General features: G+C 52.2%; 1 protein-coding gene across 3 annotated transcripts in view; it reads right to left on the reverse strand.

Annotated features, from left to right (window-relative positions):
- Positions 1-8816: 8816 nt before the first annotated feature.
- Positions 8817-25913, reverse strand: part of Eya2 (EYA transcriptional coactivator and phosphatase 2) — a 230915-nt gene continuing 213818 nt past the window's right edge. For all 3 annotated transcript variants that reach the window (XM_004858102.3, XM_021239042.2, XM_013077191.3), the window contains 6 exons: positions 21903-21961; positions 17132-17292; positions 14832-14946; positions 14119-14240; positions 12711-12811; positions 8817-9556 (listed from right to left, as the gene is read on the reverse strand). In XM_004858102.3, the coding sequence (XP_004858159.2) occupies positions 9476-9556; positions 12711-12811; positions 14119-14240; positions 14832-14946; positions 17132-17292; positions 21903-21961 (639 nt within the window). In that variant the 3' untranslated portion in view covers positions 8817-9475. The remainder of the gene's footprint in view (positions 9557-12710; positions 12812-14118; positions 14241-14831; positions 14947-17131; positions 17293-21902; positions 21962-25913) is intronic.

Consider the following 25913-nt stretch of genomic DNA (forward strand, 5'->3'; position numbering starts at 1 on the left):
AGAAATAAAAATAATGACCACCAGATACACATTGTCAGGGACTGTCATGGTGCTGACCATGCTGAGGTGACTTCATGGGGTCTTCCCTGACCTTAGCCAAGGTGATGCTAAGGGAGTGGCTTCCACATAGGCAGGGGCCAGGTCCATCTCTGTACTGCTCCCCTTTGCCCTGTGACATGAAAGCAGCCATTCAGAGGACAATAGAGGTATGGCTGAGGCCCAGTAACGTTTTACAGACACTGAAATTTGAATTTCAGCCAGTCCCCACCCGTTTTACTTTGTTTTTGTTATGTCTTGCTTGCAGTACTGGGGGTTGAACCCAGGACCTTCATACAGAGCTACATCCCCGACCACTTATTTTAAGGTAGGATCTTGCTAAGTTGCCCAGGCTGGGATCGAATTTGAGATTCTCCTGCCTCAGCCTCCCAGAGCACTGGGATTACAGGCATGCAGCGCTGTGCCCAGCTCTGCAAAATGTCCTGTTAATTTGTATTGCAAAATATTTTTTAAACAAGTTAATAAATCAATTTATTTTCAATTTACTTATATTCAATTTATTTTCATATTTACCCATGTAGTTATCTTTTTTTTTTTTTTTTGCTTAAATTCTTTTATTGGTACATTTTAGGTATACAGTGCGTTTACATTTATCATTGGGTGCTTGTACCTGTACATGATGTATGGTGGTTCTAATTTTTTCTCCATTTCCTGTGCTCCCTTCCCCGCCTCCACCCTTCCTTATTTACATAGACTTCATTTCCATTTTTTCCTTTTCTCATAATTTTCCTTTCCCTTCTGTCCTTTCCCCTTCCTCTCCCACTTCCTCTACCCCTTTGGACCTTTTGGGCTCTTTCCAGGCTTCTAGAAATCAAAACATTGTTCGTAGCAGCTCTTGGGCCTTAAGAAGCAGGGAATAGGTTGGATTTGGGCGGCTGGGTATTTGCTGAGCAGTGCTGTCAAGGGACAAAAGGCAGATGGTTAGAGCAGGCTAAGGTGAAGGCCACAGCCACAGTTGCAGAGCCCTCTCCTGGGAGGGGATATTTGAGCCAAGCCCGAAGGAAGAGCTTGCTGGGAGAAAACTGCAGGGAAGTGAATGTTTCAGAATGTTCCAGGCAGCGCAGAGGTCCTGGGTACCCGTGAACTTGACCTGCTCCGGGACCGCGAGGAGCCTGTGTGGCTTGACTGCAAGCCAAGCCCTGCTGAAGTCGGCGGTCTGTGGCTTGCGTGGCCGCCCGGAAGCTTCCCCTTTGTCTGTGCGAGGCGGAGGATGGCGCGAGGGCCGGGTCCTGCGCAGCTGTAGAAACGGTCACGGAGGGGTCGCGCCCAAGGCCACCGGGCGTGCGAAGATGCTAACTAGACTGCTCCTAGCAGGTGGGGCGTCGCCTGTCCGTGCCTTACATGGGAGGAGAATGCCAGCTTCCTCCTACCGGGTGTGACAGGTGACGCACTGCGGAGCCCTGCACTGGTCTCAGCCTCCTTGGCGGTGGCACCGCATCCTCACGCTGCCGCCCAGCGGTCACTCTGAGGTGGCCGCCGCGCTGCCCATCACGCTGTCTCAGCCCCGCGGCGCTGCTCACCTCCCCGAGCGAAGTCTTGTGCCTGTGCGTCGTGTGTCCGTGCGCATGCGGCGTGTGCGGTGCGTGTGCGTGTAGCCCCGCCGGACGCGAGCTGTGGAGGGAGCCGCTGCCCGCTGCTCCCCGGTGTGTCCCAGGGGTGAAGGTCACACTCGGATGTCAGCCCGAGGCCACTCAGCCTCCCACAGAGCCAAAGCCGAGGAGGGGGAGGGGAGGGGGGAGGGGATCTGCTGACTCGTAGGTGGGGAGACAGTTGCTTTAAAAATGTGACCTAGTTTTACCATTTCTAGTTTGACTAGTTCTTTGATCAGTACAGGCCCTTGACTCAAATTTGAAGATTCGGAAGGGCCGCGATATCGTTTATCCCTCCCTCCCCGCGCCGGGCTCCCGAGTGCCTCCTCCGTGTCGCGTGGTGTAGTACTCGATACGCACGCACGTCGCCGGCGGTGGCCCACAGGCCTGCGGTGCGCGAGAGCGGCTGGCTCAGTGGGGTATCCGTGGGGTCGCGCTCACAGCCGCCGCCCCCAGGGACCAACGCGTGACAGGGTGGCTTGGAGGTTCCAGGCAGGACCGTGGCACCTTGTGACTTTCGTCTGAGTCGGGGTTTTTCAGATCCCCAACGACCTTGAATCTATGAATGAGGAAAAGGGAGGACGCGATGCGGGCTGGTGAACCTGGAGGAAGCTGCCAATGGGCCTTGCTCCTTGGCAGTGATCAGGCCTGGGACAGGACCGTAAAGCAAGCCGACGCTCGCCACCTGGTGGCCACACTGAGAACTGCAGCCTTCGGAGAAGCGAGAACGCGGTTTACTGAGCCAGGCACTGGGGACACAGCAGTGGACAGACCAAGTGCATTCTGTCCCCATCGATCGTGCCTTCTCCCCACGTAATAGCACCCTAGGCAGGCTTGATGCAGGATGAGGGGGTGGGCAGGTGCCATGTTTAGGGACAGCCTCTGAGTGGAAACGTCTCTTAACGCTGGGTGAAAATTAGAAGCACCTGAGAAGACTGTAAAAAAACCTAGTAAATCGATGCTCCCCCCCCAATAATGAATCAGCCCTCTATAGAGGGCCTGGGACGTGTGGGCATCAGAGCCTAAGTACCACCTAGGTGTATCTGATTGGCTGAGCCTGGGTAGCTTCTAGGTGTATCTGGTGGGTTGAGCCTAGGTCACATGCCTACATTCTAATGCAAGGGAGGTGGGGAAGGTGAGATTCAGGCTTCTTCTGGTGCAAACTCACAGGGTGGAAAGTTATCCAAACACAGCCTTGTGTTAGGCGTGATGGCACACACATGTAATCCCAGCAGTCTGGGAGGCTGAGCAGGAGGATCGAAAATTTGAGCCCGCCCTGGGCAATTTAGTGACCTATCAGGACCTAAGAGGTGGGGATGGAGCGCCCTGTCAAGGCCCTGGCTTCAACCACCAGTCCCAACAGACAAAACAATGACAGCACACACTGCGGGCCTGTCCCAGGCCTCTGCCCATTTGTAGGAGCAGAATTCACCCGACCAGTTGGAGCAGATGTGTTGGGGACGCCCTGGTCTCCACTGCACCTGCTGCATGGCGCTGGAGCCATGTGGCCCGGGGTCCTCGTCCTCCAGTGCCTCGGAGTCAAGGCTGGCTGCCCAGGAGAGGGGCTGTGTGGGCCTTTGAAGGGGACAGGAAGCAAAGTGGCTGCCCCTGTCAGAGGTCGCTGCGCTAAGTCACACGTGACGACTGGAAACAGGTGCGGAGCTTCCGCGGGCTCCCCTCGGCTGCGCACCCGCGACAGCGCGCAGGGTCCAGGGCACAGCAGGTGCTCCAGAGAGGTGAGGTGAGGACCCGGCCGCGGCTCCGCACTCAGCCGCAAGGGGGCGTCCGGAGGCCCGCAGTGCTGGGTCTCTGCCATCCCGGAGACCGGGTCTTCAGTCAGACTTCACCAAGATGCTCATTTTTGGCCACATACTTGATGCCAATTTATTTATTTTTGGTTTTTGAGACAACGTCTCTCTATATAGTTCAGGCTGGCCTTGAACTCACTATGTAGTCCATGCTGCCATCGAACTCATGGCAATCTTTCTGCCTTAGCCTCCCAAGTGCTGGGATTACAGGATGTGCCACAAGGCCTGGCTCAATTTTAAAATCAGTGTTTGAGCACAGCCTATTATCACCATTCTTCAGTGAACTTATGGATATAGAAATAAAACCCCCACATTTCCCCAAGTTGAAGTGGGCCATGTTTAAAGTCAGGCAGAGTGCAGGGACCAGCCTCTCTGGCCCATCAGCGTCCCTGTGCCTACCGCGCAGACACGAGTCAGCTGAGACCCGGTCACTGTGGTAGGTGACCTTACCATTAACTCAGGGCTGGACTCGTCGTCTTCAACGGAAGTCTTGGTTTATTGCTGGTGGCCTGGTCCCACTGGCGGCCTCTGCCGGCGGCTCGGGCGCGCTGCAGGGTCGTACTGCCCTCTGGTGGTTAGGGGTGAGCACAGCACCGCTGGAGCTGCGCTTGCTTGGGAAATGAACTGGCCAGGGCTTTTAACTTGGTTTCTCCTTTACCAGAGTGAAATATGGGCTCATGCAACGGCATGATGCGCCTCAGAAACTCGCAGAGCGAAGAAAGCCAGGCACCAAAGGGTACCTGCACGAGCGCTTGCAGATGAAGTTCTGGATCTGGCCCAGTGGAATGATCTTGGTGACAGCGCAGTCTAGGGTCATGGATATAGGGGGCGGGGCACGAGGGAGGGGCCTTGGGAGCCGAGAGGGTTTTCTGCCGTGATCTGGGTGGTGTCATTACCCCAGTGGAATCCCATGTAAAAATGCCTCACGGTGTATGCTTGAGATTTGAGATTTGTGCGATAAATTTTATGTCGACTGTAGAATAAAATGAACAAAACTTTAAATTCATGAAGGGTTCCCAGGACCCACATGGGCTTCCGTGCTCCCCCCAGCCATTCCCTTGGTGGCAGCCAGGGTGATCTTGAGCTGTAAATCAGACCACACCCCTCTCCCGTTGAAACTCTCCCAGGACTGGAGTTGGGGTGAAGTCAGGTTCACTGGACTTGGAGTAAAATCCAAGATGCAAGATCACGAGGTCCAACTAGGCCGGGACCTGTGCGTGGACCCCGTGTGTCACCTGTGACCCTGCCCTTGGCCTTGAATCACTCTTCCTCTCTTTCCTTTGCCCCACCGGAAACCTCTGTACTTTCGGTGCCTTTCCCTGGATACCTCTGTACTTCCGGTGCCTTTCCCAGGGAAAGATGCAACTTTGCCTGGTGCCTTTCTATGGCTTTCTCACCTTCCGGGTCTGAGCTGACGTGTCACCTCCTTACTGTGATCAGCCAGTCCACAGCGCCCCCTATTTCAGGTGGGCTACACTGCCTCACCCCCATATTTCTGATACCAGGCACTGTCTGAAGTTTCTACACACTGGCAAGGAGAGCAGCCTCTGGCTTTGAGGACACAGGGCTGAGCCTTGTATCCTAAGAGCTAAAATCTCAACCAGCAAGAAAATTCTTTGGGTTTTACTCTCTGGACAAGTCCTGGACCCTGCATGGGCCAGAGTGCTTCCCTGGACCTGCACTGAGATCTTTCTCAGGAAGGTGTTCTCAGGTCCCTTTCAACTGGTCCTTCCTAGCCAATGGGAAACTGAGGCCCGAAGATCTGCCCCCTTTTCCCTGAGGGGCTGATAAACAATGCCCTGCCCCAGGTGTTGGCAACCCAAGTGACTGATTTTCTGAGAAGTCAGAGACCATGTAATATGATAAAACTGCAAATAACATTATTATGTGCTATACTAGTTGGATGCTTTGGGCTGCAAGTAATTCTGTAAGAAACAACTCAAAATATTTAAACCATAAGGATATTTATTTATTTATTTTTTGGTACCAGGGATCAAACTTAGGACCTTGCACTTGCAAGGCAGGCATTGTTATTAACTCATATAATAAATTTAACCTGATTATATTTCCTAGCCAGTTATCCATTTAAGAATGAAGCAATGCTCTACCAATGAAAATCTTTGCTAGGTTACTTCCTCCAAGTTGCCACTCTAGTATGTGACTTGTGACAATGAAGCAAAAGGAGAGGAAACAGAATTTAGTGATGGACATAACGAGACTGAACTTTAGAAACATGTCTTGAATTCTGCCTTGGGAGGCGGATGTCTGAACTCACACATTCCTAAACTTTGTTCCTAAACTTTTCTGGTTTGTTTATTTAAGCCACTTCAGTTATGTTTCTGTCATTTGCTATCCCATTCATAGCTCTCTGTATTTTAAGTCACTTGGCTATGCAAATTCCTGCTTCAGTTCCAGCAGCTGACCTGGTGACTTCTGTGAGGTCTCTGTCTTTCTCCATGGCTCAGGGAGTTCTGGAATCATGCTTGGACTCCTGAAAGACAAGGACTTTTGTAGGCAAGTCCAGAATGGTTTACTTGCTTTACTTCTACGAGAGTCTGCAGAGCAGCAAGACACTTCTAGGGAAACAGTGAATGTAGACAGGTTGGGAGCATGGACTCTCAGTCATCCATCCACCCATCCACCTCTCCATCCACTCAACAGCCATTCACTCACCATCCATCCATCCATCCATCACCTATTCATTCACCATTCACCCATCCATCCCTTCATCCATCCATCCCTCCATCCATCCATGCACCTTCATCCTCCATCCATTCATCTGACCTTCATCAAGTGCAGGCTCTATGATGAGCAGAGTGCATAGAGATGAGAGAGACACCATCCTTGCTCCTCAGCAGCTCTGAGTTATCCAAAATTCAAGCTAAAATGTTTTCCTTAGAGACCATGAACTGTTTGTGTCTGTCAGAATTGGCCTTTGATGAGTCATTATAATGGAAAAGCAGCGGGGGATCAAGTTAATTTCATTTCAGGGTTAAGGTAAGGTCATCTGTTTCACCTAAAACCTCTTCCTGTGTGATGTTAAAAATTTGATTACCATTTCTAATGAAAGCCTATAAAAGACAAGATCCTTTCATGAGTAATTTACTCTTTGACTCGAAACAGATTTTTCCTTGATAGTGAGCTTTGGTGGTGGCAGGCAGGGATGGATGACAAAGGGGAGATGAGGGGATCCTGGAGTCTTCATGTTGCTGAGCCCAGGGTGACTCTGCTCCAGTCTCTGTCCTACTCCAACCAGAAGCCAAGGACTCCAGTGGAAGCCTGCACCCACCTTCTGAGAAGCCTGCCTGGTAGATCATTGTGAATCGGAGCTGGATGCTTAAGGCAACATTAGACACCTCCACCTAGCTGTCCATCTGGCTCTCACCCCTCCTTGCCACTTTGCTAACTGTCCACCTAACTATGAATGCACCTTCACATCCACGTACCCAACCACCGTATCATTGCTACCCAACACTTTTAAACCATCAGCCATTCCCTCCATTTACTCATCCAGGTGCCCAATCATCTGTTCACTCACCCGTATATCCAAATTGCCAACCATTCACACATTCAGACAACTATCTACTCACTCCTCTCACCACACAGCCATTTGGTCATCCACCCAGCCATCCAACTGTTCATTTATGCACCCTGATCTATCCAACCATCCAGGTGGTAATCCCAACATTACTTAACCATTTACCCATCCAGCCTCCAATCACTGCTCACCCACTTTCCATCCGCTCAACCATCCAATCACCTGACCCATCATCCATTACCACCCACTATTTCACCATCCATTCATCCATTGGTCCAGATGGCCATCTATGATTCCAGATACACAGTCACATGTCACCTAATGGCAGAGATATATTTTCAGAAGTATATTGTTAGATGATGTTATAGCTTGTATCTACATGTCCCCCAAAGCCTCATGTGGTCATAGGAGGGGCTTTTACAGAGGTGGCTGGAGCTAGAGTGTGTTGCTGGGATTAAGGGTTTGTGATTACTAAATAGTTCTGGGTAGAATTAAGGATGCCCCATCGTGGGTGTGAGTGCTACCTGCCCTAAGAGTGGGTAGCCTGGATAAAAATATCAGGGACAAAAAGTGAGCTGTAATTGTCATTTGTTGCTTGTTGCTTGCTGCTTGGATGCTTTTGCTGCCTTCTGCCCACCATGAACCCTTTCTCCTCTGTGATGCCCCTCTGCCATGCCACCTACCTTGGAGCCAGCTGATTTGGACTGAACCCTCTACAAACTGTGAGCAAAATAAACCTTTCCTTCTTTAACTTTGGGTGTTGGGTATTTTGTCTTAACAATGAGAAAAGTAACTAAGACAGATGATTTTGTCGTCACTGGCTACTAGGTGATACAATCTTATGGGGGCACTGCCATGTGTGCAGACCTTGGGTGACTGAAATGTTACGTGGTGCTGACTCCAGCTCCATCCTTCCTTCCATCCATCCTGCCTGTCATGGGTTGTATTTGGTATCAGGCTCTGTGCTTTGAGTCTGTGGATACGGAGATGAAACCAACAACACCCACCCCTCGGAGCTGTGGGGGTCCCTCACCCTTGGTGTGGCTTCTAACAATTACGGATTGCAGCTCTGAGGTTCTGACTGCTGTCAGCTCCCATCTCCACTGTCACACATATCAGCCCATGGTCACCCTGGATTTCACAACACAGACTGAGGAAGTAGGGCACATTTCTGCTTAACATCCACCAGATCGATCAGGTCCCTACGTGGTGCTCTACTGTGGTAACAGTGCTCGAGACACCCTGGAACCTCTCCAGACTCCCCCACCCCACCCCTTACCCTGGATCTTTGATTCTTTTCCATTTTGGAAAATGAAGTCCTTTCGCTGCAATGGAAGTTGGTTGTATTTTCAAAACCAACTCCTTCTTCCCTTAATTCTTTTAGGAATGGCTCACGGTTACTGTTTTTTTTTTCCTCTGGGGGACCAGCCCTCCTCAACTTCCTGCTCGTGAGAGAATCCAACCCTAAACTCAGCTCCATGGATGCAGCCAGGACTCAGGTGCAGCAATGAGATTTAACCTTGGGCTTTTACCAGAACCACCATGTCGGAGGTGTTCTTACTCTGGCCACACAGTGTTGCTGAAAGATTCTTGGAGCTATTTTTCTACAACAGAGCAGAGCCTATCTAAGAATTAAAGTCACATGGGAGGAAGCGTTTGCTCACCTGGCTGCAGCCACAGCTGAAGACAGCAGCACTGCCCTTCACCTCCCTCATCTGAAGCCAGTTTAAATTGGATTTTATTCTTTTGCAACTGAAAAAGTCCTGAAAAAGACCATATCTGCAAGCCTGGGAGAAGAAATAAAGTGGCCACAGTCTCCTCCACTTCAAAATGTAAACGTGATTTTATTTAATGCCTTTTATCCATCACAAAGTACTGCTTCCTTCCCAGCATCCCCTCTTCCTAGAAACAAGATGGCAGCATAAGGCACTGTGCGGGGTCCCCATGACATTGGGGAGGGGCTCTAGAGACTACCAAAGCAAGTCTTCCCACAGTTCCCAATCGCCTCCCTCGCCAATGTCCGAAGAGTGATTGTCCCCCAAAGCACAGCCTGGAGAAAAGAGTGTGAACCACCCCGCATGCCAGTTACAAAAAAACCAAACCAATCCGACAACTAAGAAAATCAACGACACAGGCACAAGAGCGTAATACGGGAGTAATGAGATTTGTCCATAAATTAAAAAGAAAAAAGAAAGAACCTGTTTCCTCCTCCTCGCCACCCTCCCCGCAGTTAGCAAGTCCTTGCTTTGTTCTGCGAGTCTTGCAGAAGTGTCTGGACTCCACGTCAGCCCTTTTTCCCCAGCGTCAAATATTCCGAAGCCAGTGTTGGGGACTTTGAGGCTCAGTACCCTCGTGCAGGACAGCTTCTGACACGGCCACTGGACACGTCCTCTGGGTGCAGGGACCCTGCCTGGTGGTGTCCCGCAGCTGGGGCTCTTGGCAGGGAGGCGGGGAATGAGGGGTGGTGGATGTGATGGCGGGTGCTATAAATACTCCAGCTCCAGGGCGTGCCGCAGCGCCTCCAGGTCGGCGTGGCAGGATATCCGCCAGAAAGGCATGTTGTGCTGGAACACAGAACGGCAGCCACAGGTCACACCCCTGGATGCTGTGCCCAAGCTTGGGTGGGGGCGGGCTTCAGGAGTCCCCCGAGCCAGCCCAAGGCCTGGCTCTTTCCCAAACTGTGCTGCGCAGAACCTCTGGGAGACCCATCTGGCCAGCGCCCCCCACCCAGTGTGGCCCGGCCAGCTCTGCTCCCTCAGTGCTAAGAGCGATGCTGGTGGCTGCTGCACTCTGGATCCAGCCTGCAGTCTACCTCTTCTCGTCTGGTTAGGTATACAGATGTGTAAGATGGGAGCGCCCAGCCCGCAGCCCCCGTGTGGCGCTGGACACTGGTAATGCAGCCCTACAAGACTGTAAACTTGGGGCTGAGCCTGGGGCCTTCACACGGAGCTACGTCCCCAGCCAGTTTTTAAATTTTGAGACAGGGTCTCAGTAAGTTGCTAAATTTCTCAGGCTGGGCTCAAACTTGTAATCCTCTTGCCTCAGCCTCCTGAGTGCTGGGATTACAGGCGTGTGCCACCACAGCTGGCATTACACTTTTGATAGTATGATGTGATTTTTATTGATCATTTTCATGACTTGATCACACAGTCCTTGGGCACGGCGTGTGTAGGGAACAGCTGAACACTGGGGCGCAGTGTGATCAGAACCTGCGTGTATCAGACCTGCCCTGCCCTGGCAATCCGGTGAGTAAAGTGAAGCAATTCCTGATGACAACGCGGGGCTGTGAAGAGGGGCATTTACCGTCATGACGCGAACAGGTAAGTTTCTAATTTCATTATTAAACTTGGGCTTGTTATTTTGTAAAATAACTTCCTAAGTTAAAATATTAAAAAAGGAAGTTTGTCACTTTGCATGCGTGAACTATATGATGTATTTTATCTGTGGCCCAAGATGCTGAGGCCCAGGCACCTGCTTCAGGCCATCGCCATGGTGGGGCTTTGCTGCTAAGGGACCCCGTGCGGGGTAGAAAGCAGCAGGATGTGTCTATTTCTGGTAACTGGGTCAGGAAAGGACTTTAGGGCAGTGGCCTCTAAGCAGGCCCTGAGGATGAAGAAAGCTCAAGCAAGGGTATGCAGAGAGTTCGAGACTAGCAAGTGCAAAGGCCCTGGGGTGTCAGCTGCTTCCACAGCTCCTGGCACAAAGTAGGTGCTCAGAAAATATTCATGGAAGGAATGAAAAGAGGAAGGGAAAGAGGACAAAAGGAAAGAGAAATTTCTCCAGGGAGCTCCTCTATGAACTCAGCCACTCCTCTTTTGTCCTGCAGCTGGTCCACAGCTCCCAGCTCCAGGGAAATGGGGTGCTGTCTATCCTGGGACACAGATGTTGCCTCCTAGCCTGTCCTCACCCACTAATCCTTCTTTTCCTGGCAAAGATGGATTCTGGGGCCCACCTAGACTGGCCCATCCCCTTTAAAGAGTGTAATTCATTTTTCTGGGAGGAAACCAGCAGAAGCAGCAAGCCCCAGCTGCCTCGCCCCAGGTTGGGGGGCTCCGGAGTAAGGGGACTTATCGCGCTTGGAGAGCCGGAGACAAAGACCGGCCTCGAAGGCGATGAGACATTAGTGACACCCACACAGACACCAGCAAAGCCCTGAGTCCTGGGGCCACACTGCACGCTGCTCGGGTGTCTCCGCTGGGCCCAGTGACTCCCATTCACCAGCCTGGGATGGCTGCAGGAACAGCGGAACAGCAAGCACCTCTGCTTCGGACACTGGCGGTGGGCTCCCCTCCCATCTGCTAGCTGAGGGGTGCAGACCCTCAGTGTCTGAGGCATAAGCGCGGCCTGCAGGGAAGTGCACAGAGACAGCACAGGAGGCCTGTCACACACACTGGCCCTGTGGCCGGGGCAGATTAATTCATCTGAGTCTCAATCCGTTCTCTCTAAAATGGGGTGCACTGACACCCACTTTGCAGGGTTTTAGTCAATGAAATGATGTCCGGAATAAAGAGCAGTGGTGAAGGGCATGAGGTCCAGGGCACAGCACAACCCCGCCTCATCGCAGCTGGGGTGGAGACTGCCAGGGGTCCCCAGCGGCCCTCCTCCTCCTGGCCCCCAGGGGCTGCCCACTTTCAGCCCTCTCAGCACCGGGGCTGCCCAGCAGCCAGGTGTGGTGCTGTGACTGCAGTTGGACCACGGGGCTGCAGCGGAGTGAGTCTGCTGGGGTCAGGCTGTGCCCTAGAGGGCAGAGGTGCGCCCTTTTCCCTTCCCCTGCCTGGTGGCCGGAATGTGAAAGGGCGCCATCGTGGACTATGTAGAAAGAGCAGCACAGAGAGCAGCCGAGTGAGAGACAGAAGAGCCTGGCCGGCTCCCCATAGCTCAGGGGAGAGACTGAGAAGTCCCCTTCCTGATGCCTGCAGTCTGGCATCTCAGACGGCACGAGGCAGATGCCACCGTACCCGGGGCCCCTGTGCACACCCTCAGCCCGGCTTAGCGACTCGCTTCTCCCAAGGCTTTGAGCCAGCAAGAGCCTCGGTGTAGCTGCAGCCTGTGGCGCAGGCCTGGCCCCACAAGCCGTTGCTTCGTGAAAGATGGGACAGTGCCCTGGGGAGGGGTCTGTCGGGGCAGGGAAGAGCGGCAGGACCTGGGGTTTTCGCTTTCCTTCTGAGTTTCATCCACTGAGCCCCGAAACGTTTCTGCATTTCCTTGGGATTTGCTGCCAGTGTGTGGGGGAGCCAGGTCCCCCACGGAGCTTTGTGACATTAACAATCTGCTTCCCAGGCCTCTGGCTGGGGGCGGCAGGCTCTCTGGGGCGCTGTTGACAGGTCCAGAGCCCCGGTTTTGGTAGCTGTTTGTTTTCCGAGAGGAGGGCTGCGGCTACCAGAACCCCCTGCCCTCTCCTCCGGGCCCAGATCACAGATGCGGGTTTTTCTTTTTCATTAGCCTAATGCTGTCTTTATTAACTGGGAAGGTCCCTGGAACACGTGAGCAGCAAGCATTAAATAAAACGTGCGCACGTGCAGCAGTCCCGCCAGCCGCCCCTGCCCAGCGCCCCGGCCCGCGCGTTGGCCCAGAAACAACCAAGGGGCTGCCAAAGGCACGAGGGGATTTGCGGGAGGAAATTACTCAGGATGCGCCTGCGCCCTGCACATGGGAGCGGCCGGATGGCAGGGCCGGAAGGGGCCGGGGGGCGGCGGCAGGGAGAGCGCGGCCCGGTACCTTCTTGGCTCCTTGTTCCTCTTCCACCCCGTCGCCGATCACGATGTAGACGGCTTTGCGGCCGAACCTCTGCATGATCCTCTCAAAGCAGCTCTCCTTGCCTGCACGCGGGAGAGAGGAAGGCCCGGCGCGTGAGGAGGACTCGGGAGCGAGGAGCTGCTTCCTGCCGCCGCCTCCCTTCATCCTCCAGCGTCCCCACTGAAGGAGGGCAGCACGGGGACACGGAGAGGCTGCCCGGCGCCCCAGCAGGAAGCGGCCGCGCAGAGGTGGCAAGCGGCCAAGTCTCTGTAGCCGTCGGGTGCGGGGTGTAGACTGTGAGGGACAAAATGCCACCCTGGTGCACACTTGGAAAACGGAGACAGTGAAGCTGCCTGCAGCGCATAGGCGAGCACCTGCTGAGCATGCGTGAGGGCCCGGGCTCCACACCCCAGTACCACACATGCACGCGCACACACACATGGCATGATAGTAAAATTTTTATGTTGTTATTTTGACACAAGTAAAGCTAAAAAAGAGCTGGGTATGTTGGGCCTATATCTCAGCACTCGGGAAGCTGAGGCAGGAGGATCACCATGAGTTCGAGGCCACCCTGTGCTACATACTGAGTTCAAGGCCGGTTTGAACTACATAGGGAGACCCTGTCTCAAAAAACAAAACAAACAAACAAACAAAAAAAAGATCACTAAAAAAGAGGTTTTAAATATGTCTGACTAGAGGCATGTAGTATGGAAGTGAGAAGATTCCTAAGGACTTGTTGACAAGTCTTTAATGGCTATTTTGACCTGAACTACTAGGATTTTAAAATCCAAAGGCACCTGTATATCATGTTCAGTCCTAGAAGTACAGTACAGGCAAAAATTGCTCTAAGAGAGCAGTGATTTAGCTCAGTGGCACCACGCCTGCCTTGCAAGCACAAGGTCCTGAGTTCAATCCCTGGTACCAGAAAAAAAAATTGCTCTAAGAAAATATTTTCAAAGTATTGTGAGTTGATTTTTTTTTTTTTTTTGCTTCAGAGAAAGAAGGTTCACATTTCTAATTAAAAACATCTCAACTAGATTTATTCTCTAGTCTTATACGTTTTTAGGTGATATAAGAATTTAAAAAAAAGTCAACTCCTATGAGAAAAAGAAAACCAGAATTCCTTGACCTAAAAAGGTCGTCACCGGTTGTAAAGCGGCAATACTTTTAATTTCTAGTTATTTAGTTCAAGAGTGCAGCAATTCAGTGATTCCCACGTATTTAGTTCTAGCTGTCTCAAGCCCAGGGGTGGCCTGGAGGGTGTCTGGGAGCAGAGGCAGCCTGCAGTCCAGTTCTGTAACCCTCCCTGGGGTCCCTTTCCTTCATGACCCCTCCCCGGGCAGGGAGCTCCCACCTTCTCCGGCCCACATCGAGGTCGGCCTGTCCCTACCTGTCTTGGTGGCGCTGTAGATGTTCTCAATAGGAAACACGGAGCCCAGGCCGTACAGCAGGACTTTGGCTAAGGCAGGGATGAGCTGAGTGGTGGTGACCAGCACGTTGACACAGTTGGGCCTGAGGACACAGGAGACTGGGTCAGACCCAGAGGGGCCACTGACCGGGCCTCTTCCTCTGCAGCCTGAGCCTGGAGCCAGTGGGAATCCAGGTGGGGTTGGGGGCTCAGCCAGGCCATCTTCAGGTGAGCTGGGCCCAGGGGTCCTCCAGCGGCTCCTCTTCTTGAAGCCTAAAGCTGCCTGACACTAGAATGTAATACTTTGCTCATTTAAAAGCAAAGGTTTGTGGCAAAAGCCACACATTTAATTAGCTGCATGGGCCCAGGTTACATAAATGAGTGATCTGGAGCCAATGTAGGATAATAGAGAGCCATGGGGACTGGGGTACAGTGGAGAGCACAGGCCAGCTCTGATCCAAGAATCTGGGAAACTGCTGGACCCCAGGAAGCCTCTCCAGCTATCTGCTCAGCTCTGCCAGCAGTGCAAGTTTTCCACTGTGCCTTGCACACTTACACCACGTTAGCAAATGTCTAGAAAGTGTGCAAGTGAGACTCTGGGAGTCCAATTCCCCCAAATGTGGAAAAGGAGGAGGAGCCACCACTGTCTCCTGGAGAAAGTTCAGTGGCACAAAGGAAAATGGGGCTGCACTTGCCGGGAATTGATGAGGTTTAGGGCCTTCAGGGAGTGGGTCAGCCAGAGGTCTGTTAGCGCCTCCAGCTCGGCACGGAGCTGCAGCCACGTCTCTCTTTTGGGAGCTCCTATCAAGCCTGGACACAAAGGAAAGGAAGATGTAACCATCATATCAGAAAGGTCTGGTGGGGAGTTAGGGGAGTGTAGCTACTCTACCCCCAGTATTCAAATCACATGACACCCAAGGTCAACTCAGTCCAGTAGCCCCTCTTCATCTTATCCTGGGACTGATTGATTAGCCCTTTCACTGGTGGCTCTCCATCCGTCCACTGATCCATCCACTCATCCCCCGACCCATTCATACATCCACCCATTTGTTCACTTTCCTGCCCATCCGCCAACAAACCCATCCATCCATCCACACACTCACCTACCCACCTGCCCATCCATCCATTCATCCATCTACCTATACAGCAAAGATTTCAGAAATGCCTTCTATGTCCTCAATACTGTACCAGGCACTAAATATGCAGAGATGAACAAAACACACAGATTATACAGAGCTTACATTGCTATGGTGGAGATAAACAATAATAAAAAAATAATAACGACTATCATCCTTTGAGTTCTTACTGGGTGTGGGGACCTGTGGTTCTAACATATCTTATTGCTTGTCATTCTGACAGAGCCCTAAAGATGGACACTAATTTTATTTTCATTTTTAAGGTTAAAAACTAGGCTGGCTGACTTGTTAAGCATAGAGAGGAAATAATGGAGACAGGTTTGGCAGTTGATCTCCAAACACTCTTTGAGAAAAGGGGCCTTGTCTTTTTGATTTTTTACATTACTGGGGATTGAACCAGTGCTAGGCAGGTGCCCTACTACTGAACTACATCTCCAGACCTTCTTTCTTTTCTTCTTCTCCTTCTCCTTCTTTTCCTCCTTCACCTCCTCCTCTTCGCCACCCCCCCCCCCACCCCCCGTCCGCCTTCTCCTTCTCCTTCTTCTTTTTTTGATGCCAGGAATAGAACACAAGGCCTCACGCTTGCCTGGCAGGCGCTGCACCATGGAGCTACATCCCTGGCCCCTTTATTTTCATTTCGAGACACCGTCTTGCTAAGTTGCACAGGCTGGGTAGGTCACTTAACCTTTCTGATCTCAGTTTCTGCTTCACAACACAGCACGTTGGAAAGGGAATGAGCCACTGCAGTGAAAAGCCCCAGGGCGGAGCCTGCACAGAGTAAGCACTGTGGAAGCTGAGCTGGGCCAGCTCACTACTGGGCGCCGAGCTGCAGCAGGACTACAACCTGGGACGAGACTGCCCTGAAGAACCAATGCCTACCAGGGAAAGCAGAGGGCCCCCAGGAGAACGGAAGGAGTAGGCAATGAAGGCTGCTGTCTAGTGCTCGCTACATGCGGTCAGAGTCCTGCCTTTTGTGTATACGCACAATGGACCACTCAGAACCCCAGCCAAGCAGAATTATTTTTCTTCCCATTTCACAGATCTGAAAACCAGATCATGCACGTTCCTTAAGGCCACAGGGCAAGGAAGTGCTGTGTGGTGGAGGCTGGGGTCTCCTCTTTTTGGGCGCAGAGTGAGGAGCCTTAGAGGGCCTGGGGCCGATGAGCAGCCATACCGTGACCTTCAGCCCCAGGCACCTCGAAGTGGCTTTGCCAGGGGTCAGGCAGGAGGACCAGTGACTTCTGGATTTTCTAGCTTCCGGGCCTCCACAAGCACTGGAGAATCTTGCTAAGTGCAGATTTTGGGTCAGTGGCCTGAAGTCCTGCACTTGTAACCAGCTCCAGGGTGGCTCAGTGGCTGCCCCTGGGACCACAGCGAGTCCCCAGACCGCAGTGTCCCAACACCCGCTAGAGGGCTGGCGGAACCCAGATCCTGGCTGGCTGCCTGGAGCTTCAGAGTCTATGGGTGTGAGCGGGGCTGGGGCTGCGCTCTGAGGACCCAGGAAGCCCCCACGGAGCTGGGCGATGATTCTCCCTGTGCCCAGCCCCAGCCTCTGTGGGTGAAGTGCCCTAGAAGAGATGCCTTGTCCAGCCCTCAGCTTCCTCACTGTCAAGAGAGAGGTGAAGCCAGGCGTGGTGGCGCAGCACACCTGTAATTCCAGGCCTCTGGGAGGCTGAGGCAGGAGGATCCAAAGTTCCAACCCAGCCTGGGCAATTTAGCTACTTAGTGAGGCTCAGTCTAAAAACACCTGGGGGCGGGTGGAGAAGAGAAGTGAAGTGATAAAGCCCTACCTCCTGGCGTGTGGAGATCCCCATTCCCGGCCCCGCCAGGGCAAGGGCGGCAGCTGGAGGGCCACTCACCGCCCACGTTGTTCCGGTAGGTGTTGTACATCTCCTTCACGCGCCGGTAGCGGAAGGCCAACTTCCTCATCCAGTCCACACCGCCGTGCACGCCTGTGCCCAGGCACAGGCCAGCACCCGGGGCCGAGCCGTGGAAGCCGTCGGTGGAGAAGTTGTATGTGCTGGGGAGAAGGAGTGAGGCCAAGCGTCAGTGTGGGGAGGCAAGGCCGGAGCCACAGCAGGGCCCTGGGCTACCGTGAGCCCTCTGGACCCATGCAGGGGCTGCGTGGGTGCCTCGGGGAGGAAGGAGCAAAATGACACAGCCAGCCCCTCCCTGGCATTGTGCCCTGGCCTAGGGGACGCTCGTGTTCCTTTCTTCTGGCATCACAGTGAACACCTCTGGTTTCTTTGGGGGACAACTGATGCCCCAGCTTGTAGCAGCCAAGCTCAGGAAAGCCTCCTGCGCTCTCCCTTTGGAATTTAAGCTCAAAGGGAATTCCACAAAAATGGCCTGGAATCCCAGCCACTAGGGAGGTTGAGGCAGGAGGATCATGAGTTTGAGGCCAGCCTAGGGAAGGCCCTGTTTTAAATAAAAAATAAAAAGGGCTGGGGATCCAGTCAGTGGTAGAGTGCTTGCCCAACGTGCAGATAGTTCCTCACGAAACAAGGAAGTGTCAGCTAATCTCTGTTACTTTGATCACATCAATGTGTCTTTAGACAGAATTTCTCCATTTTAATTTTTTCTTTAATCAGGTACAACCCATTGCCTAACTGGTACTTTGTGGGTGTAACCTCCACCCACAGCAGCACGTTAGGCTGAGAAGTTCTGTGTGTGAACTGGGACATTTCAGAAGAGGCACAAGGTCAGCAACCAGAATGACAGCTGGGCCAGGCCAGGAGCGGGCTGGCGGCTCAGCCCAGGGCAGGACAGCAGCAGTGGAAAGCGAGTCCAGCTCCCTTCCCTCCACCAGCAGCTCGGGTCTGGGCTTGCAAAGTCCTGGCGTGAGGCATGTGGTGCCACAGGCGGCCAGGTGTGCGGGACGGTGGGACCAGAGGTCTAAGAGACCCAGACAGCAGCCGGAGGGAGGCAGGTCGGTGGCCGCGGCTACAGGTGTGAGTGCGGCTGGTTTTTCTCTCTTTATGCTGTTAGATTGTTCTGCACTCTGTAATGAATTTGAGTGGAAAAGAGAGAATCTCCGTGTTTGGAAGAGGAGATGCAGCAGGAGTGAAATAACAGTTGGAAACTGCACGCTAAGCACTCCCAGCAGTTCGCCCTGCTGTGACCGGATGGGCTGACACACGGCCTTTTGCCCCAGCTGAGAGGCGGGTGGGGCACCTGACAGTGCAGGGTGACCTGCTGCCCTCACCCACTGTTCTGCAGAGGGGCAGTCGCCTCAGGGATCCCTGGGGCAGGCAGCAGGGTGCCCCAGACACCCTGTGTGGACAGTCATGGCAACTGGGACAGGCCTCTGTAAGTATACATACGTAAGTATATGCCTAGTGCATCTCTCAATGTATATCGGCACAGACATGTCACTGAGTGCATATGTAGTATTTGTGTGTATGTATGAGTGAGTGTACATGCATATATATGTGCATACGTATATACATGCACAAATTTCCACAGGTACAGATACATATTATTTTATAATTATTTGAGTAGCACAATTATATTGCAGATTATTGCCACCTGTGGCGGAACATTTCCTGAAACAAAAGCATACATAGATCATAAGTGACACAGAGCTTTCCCTAAAATCTATTACAAAGTTATCATTTTTTCCACAAAAATAGTGGCATTACTGTTCTACAGATATCCTGATGTTTCAAATCAGTCAAAAACGCTTCAATTGTTCTTTATGTGAGAGATGTGAGAAGTGCTACTCTGTGTTTTGTTTCCTTATATTTTGAGACGGGGTCTTGGTATGTAGTTTAAGCTGGCCATGGACTATGTAGCCTGGGCTGGCTTCAAACTTGCAGCCGCCTTCCTGCTCCAGTCTCCTGCATGCTGGTATCACAGGTGTGCGTCAGCATGCTCAGCCCAAGAAGTGCTACTTCATTGACGATAAAAATTGGAAGCTGGGCTTGGTGGTACATGTCCTCAGTCCTAGTACTCCAGAGGCTGAGGCAGGAAGGCCATAAGTTCAAGGCCAGTGTAAACAATTAAGCAATTTAGTGAGGCCTGTCTCAAGATAAAAGGACCCGGGTGTAGCTCATTACAAACGCCTTGGCTTTGATACAAGTACTGAGAAAAAAAAAAAAAAAAAAAAAGCAAAGGTCGGAAACTATTTGCTTTAACTGTTTGGTCATTTCTCCATTTTTTTAACTCCTTGGGAATCAGGGAAATTAGCACACATCCCTCTTGGCCTTGACTTCGACCCCTTGTGTTGTCCTTTGCGGAGGTCAAGTGTGGCAGAGATTTGCTACGTGGAGGAACAGGAGGCGTGATGGGAGGCTCCCTGGTGTCAGGACAAAGCCGCCCGGGCCAATCACGACATTCCAGGACCTTCTCCGTCTGTGCCTTCTGAGGCTCCCGCTGCTGCGTTTAAACATCCGAGCATCCTGGGGCGGAGCCGGAGGCTGCCACGTGGGTGTGGAGGGCGTGGGAGGAAGCCGATGAGCACAAGAGACTGAGCAGGACACAGCAACACATTCGCTGAGTCACTCCCCACAGACATCTGAGCGGAAGTGTGTGAAACGGGAAGCAAGGCACTCGTAGTGGTGGAAATTGTTAGTTTGACATGGCAGGAACATGGGCGATGAGTTTGCTCCTCTGCTGTCTTCTGAATTGCTCAGAAATTTAAAAGACCCACAGACAGCCATCTGCCAAGACTCTGTCTGTGCTGGGTACTTTTCTAGCAGGGTCTTACCCTGTGGAGCAGGGCCTACGACTTTATCCTCTAGAAGCGACACCTCTTCTTCTTTCTTTGTTGAGGCAAGGTCTTCCTGTGTAGTTCAGGCTGGCCTTGAACTCACTATACACCCCAAGTTGGCCTTGAACTCGTGGTGATCCTCCTGCCTCAGCCTCTTGAGGGCTGAGACTACAGGCGTGCACCTCCATGCCTGGCTAGAACCTGCACTTCCAATGCCACGCAGTTCTTCCTCTCCACATAAAAGTTCCCACCTTGCTAGAATTTACTCTTGGGAGAGGACCCACTGACATCCATTTGGAGGGTGCCCTGGGAGAGGCCTGGATGTTCCAGTATCGCTTACCTTCTGCAGGGCAAGGGGGCTGCACAGGATGTACCGAGGACCTGGTACACGTTGGGCCCTAGGTCCGGCTGCCTGGGTTTTCTGAGCCCTGCCTTCTCCATGCATGATCTGTGGGAGGTTGGGTAGGCTGCTTAGCCTTTCTGAGCCTCACAAGCCCCAGCTGTGAAACGGGGGTGAGGGAAAGACCACGTCTCCTAGGGATACCATGAAGATCTGGGGCTGAGCCGTGTGAAGTTTCACACAGGGCACGGCATGAAACAAGGCGGCCATGGGCTTGGTCCTTAGCCCTAACTGAAGTACCCCAAACAAAGCAAGGACGTCTGATGCTTGGTACTTAGCGTACAGCAGGTTCCCAGGAAATATTTCTTGAAGGAACCATGGGGACTTTGGTTTCTACTGGGAAAAACTCCCTTGGACTGTGGATCCCTGAAGTGGTGTCAAACAGCAGAGCAGGAGATGGGTGCAGAGGAGCACTGTGCTGTGTTCCAAGCCAGATGGCAGCTCGGGAAATGACAGAAGCAGGGAGCCCTGGTCACCGAGTCCTTGTGACAGAGTGCTTCCCAGCAGTGACTCCATGGAAACAACACGGTTACCCTTGCTTTACTCCAGACACTGAGACGTTCCAGCAGCCGGCTGACTGCAGAATGGACTTCTGAATGGCTCAGTAGAGGGAGGCAGGCATCTGGCCTCCCATCACTTCTGACTGTGCTGCCTCTGAAAAAGACTTGCAGATCTCAGCATAGCAGAAATAAATGCTGGTTTCTGGTTTTGGATGAAGTTGGGAGACCTTGGAAGCAAACACTATGTGAAATTATGAGGTGCCCTGTAACCAACACATTACTTGGTCTAAGAGTATTTTTGATGGTCCTGGAGGTGTTCGATTGTGATAATTTTGGATAAGCACAGGTTAACCATGGTTCTGTTTTCATAACGTTTCCCCAGGAGTGGGCTTGGAACGTCCCATCCACATTCCTGTGAAGCAGCCTGGTTGGTTGTAGGCTGCTGGTTACTTGCTTTCCGGAAACCAGGCCCTAGGAGTGTTTCCTCCAGACACGAGATACACAGCTTACTCATATAAGAAACATTTCTTGAGTATGAACAGCATTAATTTTCTATTAAACATATATGCATTCTTATGAATGCAGTGAAACCTTTGAAGACTACCAGACTTTTAAGGAAGTGAGATCAGAGCTTGAGTTGTTTTTTTTCTTTTTTGGTACCAGGGATTGAACTCAGGGACAGGCAGTGGAACCACTGAGCTAAATCCCCGGCCCAGGGCTCGAGGTTTCTGCAATATCCATGTATTATCTTAGTAAGCAGGAAACAAAACAAAACAACTGAAAAGCCCAAACAAAGAAAGATAAACATGAGCCGAGCCAGTGAAGAGAGGTGAGGGAAGGGAGGCTGGGGAGAGGGGGTTGTGACTTTTGAATTCAGAAAAGCCCCAGTCCTGGCTCTGGCTGGAAGCAGACCCAGGTTGTCCTCATAGCCACCCCTCACCTCCCACCCTGCTTCCGACTTCAAGGTGAGCTTGAACATCCACCAGCCCAGAAGCTCTTTGCATTCCCCAAATTCCTACCTTAAGTCTTGGCCATTGTCGTCTGCTGAGACATCATCCACATGGATCTGGTCACAGTCCTGTGGAGAATTTGGCAAGGAGAGAAAGAAACATGCCTGGTTAATCTGACGTAGGCTCTAAGAGTGGGCTTCCTGAGCCAAACGGAGGGGTGAGCACTGGGGCAGGAGCCCCCCTGTCTTGGCTCCTAGTCAGGCTTCGTCACTGGACATCGGAGGTCCTTGGGCTGAGTCTCGTTGCTTCCTTCTCTTTGGTTTCCTTATAAATGGGCAGGTTGGGTATAAAAAGGGTGAAAAGATAATTTGTCACCCTGGTTGAGATGGTTTTGCAAAGCGCTCTCGCTCTGAGTCACAGAACACTCTGGAGAGTGGTGCAGTAGAGGGACAAAAGACCCAGGCACAGAGAGAACAAAGTGAGCAGCAGATTCCCCTGGAGCCACACCTGCCAGACCCCTCAGTCCTTCCCTCAGGCCCCAGGGCCCCTCTGAGATCACCCAGGCTCAGGCCCCTGACAGGGGCTTCCTTGATGTCAGGGGAAAGGCATTTGGGGAGGCTGTTTTTCTCATCTGAGGGGGGATTGTTGAGGGTGCTAAAGTGCAACAACAGTAGCGATCACATTTCGGACTTCATAACATACTGTGATGCTCAGCGAGACACTACCTCATACTGCAGCAGCTGACCTGGATCGAGTTACCCACTGTGCAGGCGCTGAGGGCAGCCGGACAGCGCGGAGGACTGGCGGCTGGAGGGGGCTTTCGGGAGGAGAATCTGATGCCCCTAACACTGCCACCTTCCCCTGGGTGTGGGCCTGGCCTCTGAAAGGGAGGCAGTGGATCCGCGTGGATTTCGGGCCTCTCCTGATCTGTCCTGGGTCGATGTGTGACAGAATGGATGGGACCTCTGGCAAAGGTGGAAGAGGTGTCCCCACAGCCTTGACATGCACGAGATGTGAAATGCGGTGGGGCCACAGTCACCCACCCAGTGCAGTCACCTCCTCGAGGAACTTCCACCTCCTGACCCAGAAAGCCACCGGCCAAGAGCTTGGGCAAAGATGGCCATCAACCCAGGGAGGACCAGCGGACACCTGCTGCTCTGGTGACCGGCGTGCAGCTGACGAAACTCGGTCTATACACTCAGTGGAGCCCAACCCAACAGCTCAGAATGAGGCAGATCTTTCTGTCAGCACACAGACATGTTTCTGAGATATCTTAGAGTGCAGAAGGAACAGGCTAGAGGACAACACATCCTGTGTGAGGTCGTGTACACGCCGAACCTATTAAACATCCGATATTTCATATGGCTGTAGGCAATACTGGGAAAAGAAAGATCTGGAAGCTCACACATCTCATGGGAAGATCCCCCTGAAGGCACTGGGGTTGGTTGGTGGTCAAAGGAGCTTAAGTCTTATTAAAATGCTTTCATTTAAAAAAAAATAAGAGGATTCTAGATATATATGTATTGCTTTTGAAATACACACACACACACACACACACACACATTACTTTAGAAAAACTAATTTAAGCTGGGGATTTAGCTCAGTGGCACCACACCTGCCTTGCAAACACAAGGTACTGAAAAATAGAAAAAATAAAAACTAATTTAAAATTTCTCACTGGAAAAGAGATGTGATTTCACATTGGATAGAAGCTAACACTTTATTTAAAATTTTTTTTTAAAACTTTTTTTTTTTTTTGAGGCAGTGTCTCTCCATGTAGTTCAGTTTAGCCCTGAACTCACGATGTAGTCCAGGCTGGCTCTGAACTCAAAGATCCTCCTGCCTTAGCTTCCCAGAGTGCTGGGATTACAGGCCTGTGCTACCATGACCGGATAGAAACTAACCCTTATTAAGAGACATACTAAGAGCTCCCAGTGTGCCAGGAACTGCCTCAGCATTTTGCAGCTATTAAAAGGGAAACTACCATCATCCCATCTTACGGAGGAGCAAACAAGGCAGAGTGCGCTGTAGGAACATGCCTGCTGTTGAAGTCCTAACCCCCAGGACCCGTGACTGTGACTTTCTTTGGAAGCGGGGTCTTGGGGACGGTCACGTTAAGATGAGTCATCAGGGTAAGCTCTAGTCCAGTGTGAGCGGCAGCCTTAGAAAGAGGGGAGATTTGCACGGAGACAGACACGCACAGAAGAGAAGCGATGTGATGGGCAGGATGGAGACGGGGTGACACTTCTACAGGCCAGGGAACGTCTGGCGTCACCAGGGGCTGGGGGAGAGGCTGCGAGCAGATCCTGGGTGCAGCCCTCAGAATGAACCCGCCCAGGTTGTGGGGCTTCTGTGTCCGGAGTGGAGACAGTGAATTTCTGATGTTTCGGCCCCGCGTAGCAGGCTGCCCAAGGTGAGGAGCAAGGGGAGCCAGCGCCTGGGCCTAGGAAGCTGCCCACCCCACTTCTTGCTTTCTGTTGTCCCAACTCTTGTCCCTCAGCAAATCCCCCAGCTCTCCCGCAGAGAGCATCTGATCCTTGTCACTGGCTCCACGCTCTCACCGGGGTCCAAGCTACCTCACCTCCCACCTAGACCACAGTCGGAACGCCCACGGGGGCCTGTGGCCAGTTTGTGTAAATAAAGTTTTATTGGAACACAGCCGTGTTCACTTGTTTACACTCTGCCTGTGGCTGCTACTGTGTTTCGATGGGAGGACTGGGCCGAGACAGAGACACGGTGGGCTGCAAAGCCTAAAGTATCTACTGCCAGGGCCTCTCTACAAATAGTTTGCTGAGTCTGGTGGGGGCTATTTTGGTCACCTCCTGGCTCTCTCAGATGTTAAGCACCCTTGCCACTCTCCACCCGGGTAGCCACAGGGGTCCTGCTAAACCCTAAGTAAGATCATGTCCCTCCCCTGCTCCAAATTCTACAATGGTTCCCATCTCCTTCTGAATAAAAGCACAGTTGTCACAAGACCCCTGGCACTACATGGTCTGCACAGTTTCACGCTGCTCACCTCTCTGGCTGCATTTCCCACCAGGCACCTCACTGTGCCTCAGACACAGCAGCCTCTTGCTAGTTCTTCAACAACCACTGCACTCCTGCCACAGGGCCTTTGCACCTGCAGTTCCTTCTGCCTCAAATGCCTTTCTCTTCTCTTTCTATCTGTCAAGAGCCTACCAAAGGCTTTGTTGATGTCACCTCCTTTGTAAAAAACTCCCCGACTCTACCTCAGATCAAGCCGGATGATTTGTGTCTCTATTTTCTCACCTGGTGGGGCTACTGGACTATTTTCTCCTTTCATCCACTAAATTGGGATGCTCTGAAGTAGAGACCATTTTCTATCAAGTTTTGCAAGGCTGGAGAGTAGGGCAGGTTAAAGCACTAAAACCCTAGGGCCTGGGTTCAAATCCTGGCTCTGCAATTGACTCAGTGACCAGGGACCAGACATTGCATCTGCTTGCCTCAGCTTCCCCACGGGTAACTGAGCCACTGAACATCACCTGCCTTACAGGGTGCATAGGAGTCAGGGAGTCCAAACAGGTGAGGCCCCTGGAAAAGTACCTCTGCCGTTCACATTCGCCACCCTTGTCGCTCTTACTGCCTCTTTGAGAGCTGTTGGCCTAAACTCTGTGCCTGAGGTGCTTAGATCTGACCGCTGAGTGGCCCGGGGACAATCGGTGCTGCTGACAGGGCGACTGCACAGTCCAGTCTGTGGCCGGCCAGGGTGCTGTGGGTCACAGCCTGGGGACTCTGGGCACAGAGAAGAGGGGCACGGTAGACTCAGGTTCCCGCCACCCAGATGCTGGAGTTGGCGTTCAGACGCCCATCCCCGGACTCCAGCCCCAGCCCTGTCACTTCTGAGTGTACGGTCACCTGACACCTTTGAGTCTTCAGCTCTTAAAAATAAACCTTCTATTTTAGAAGAGTTTTAGATTTACAGAAAAGTTGCACAGCTACCAGAGAGAGTCCCCATACATTCCACACCAAGTTTCCGCCACTGCTAAGAGCTGACACTGGAACAGTTTTGCTCTACTATTATTAACTAAGGTCAATTCTTTATGCGGATTTCCAGTTTGC

Source organism: Heterocephalus glaber, unplaced genomic scaffold (genome assembly GCF_053883595.1).
Source record: "Heterocephalus glaber isolate CG9 unplaced genomic scaffold, H.glaber_assembly_v1.0 deba00001673, whole genome shotgun sequence".
In the NCBI taxonomy this organism is placed as follows: domain Eukaryota; kingdom Metazoa; phylum Chordata; class Mammalia; order Rodentia; family Bathyergidae; genus Heterocephalus; species Heterocephalus glaber.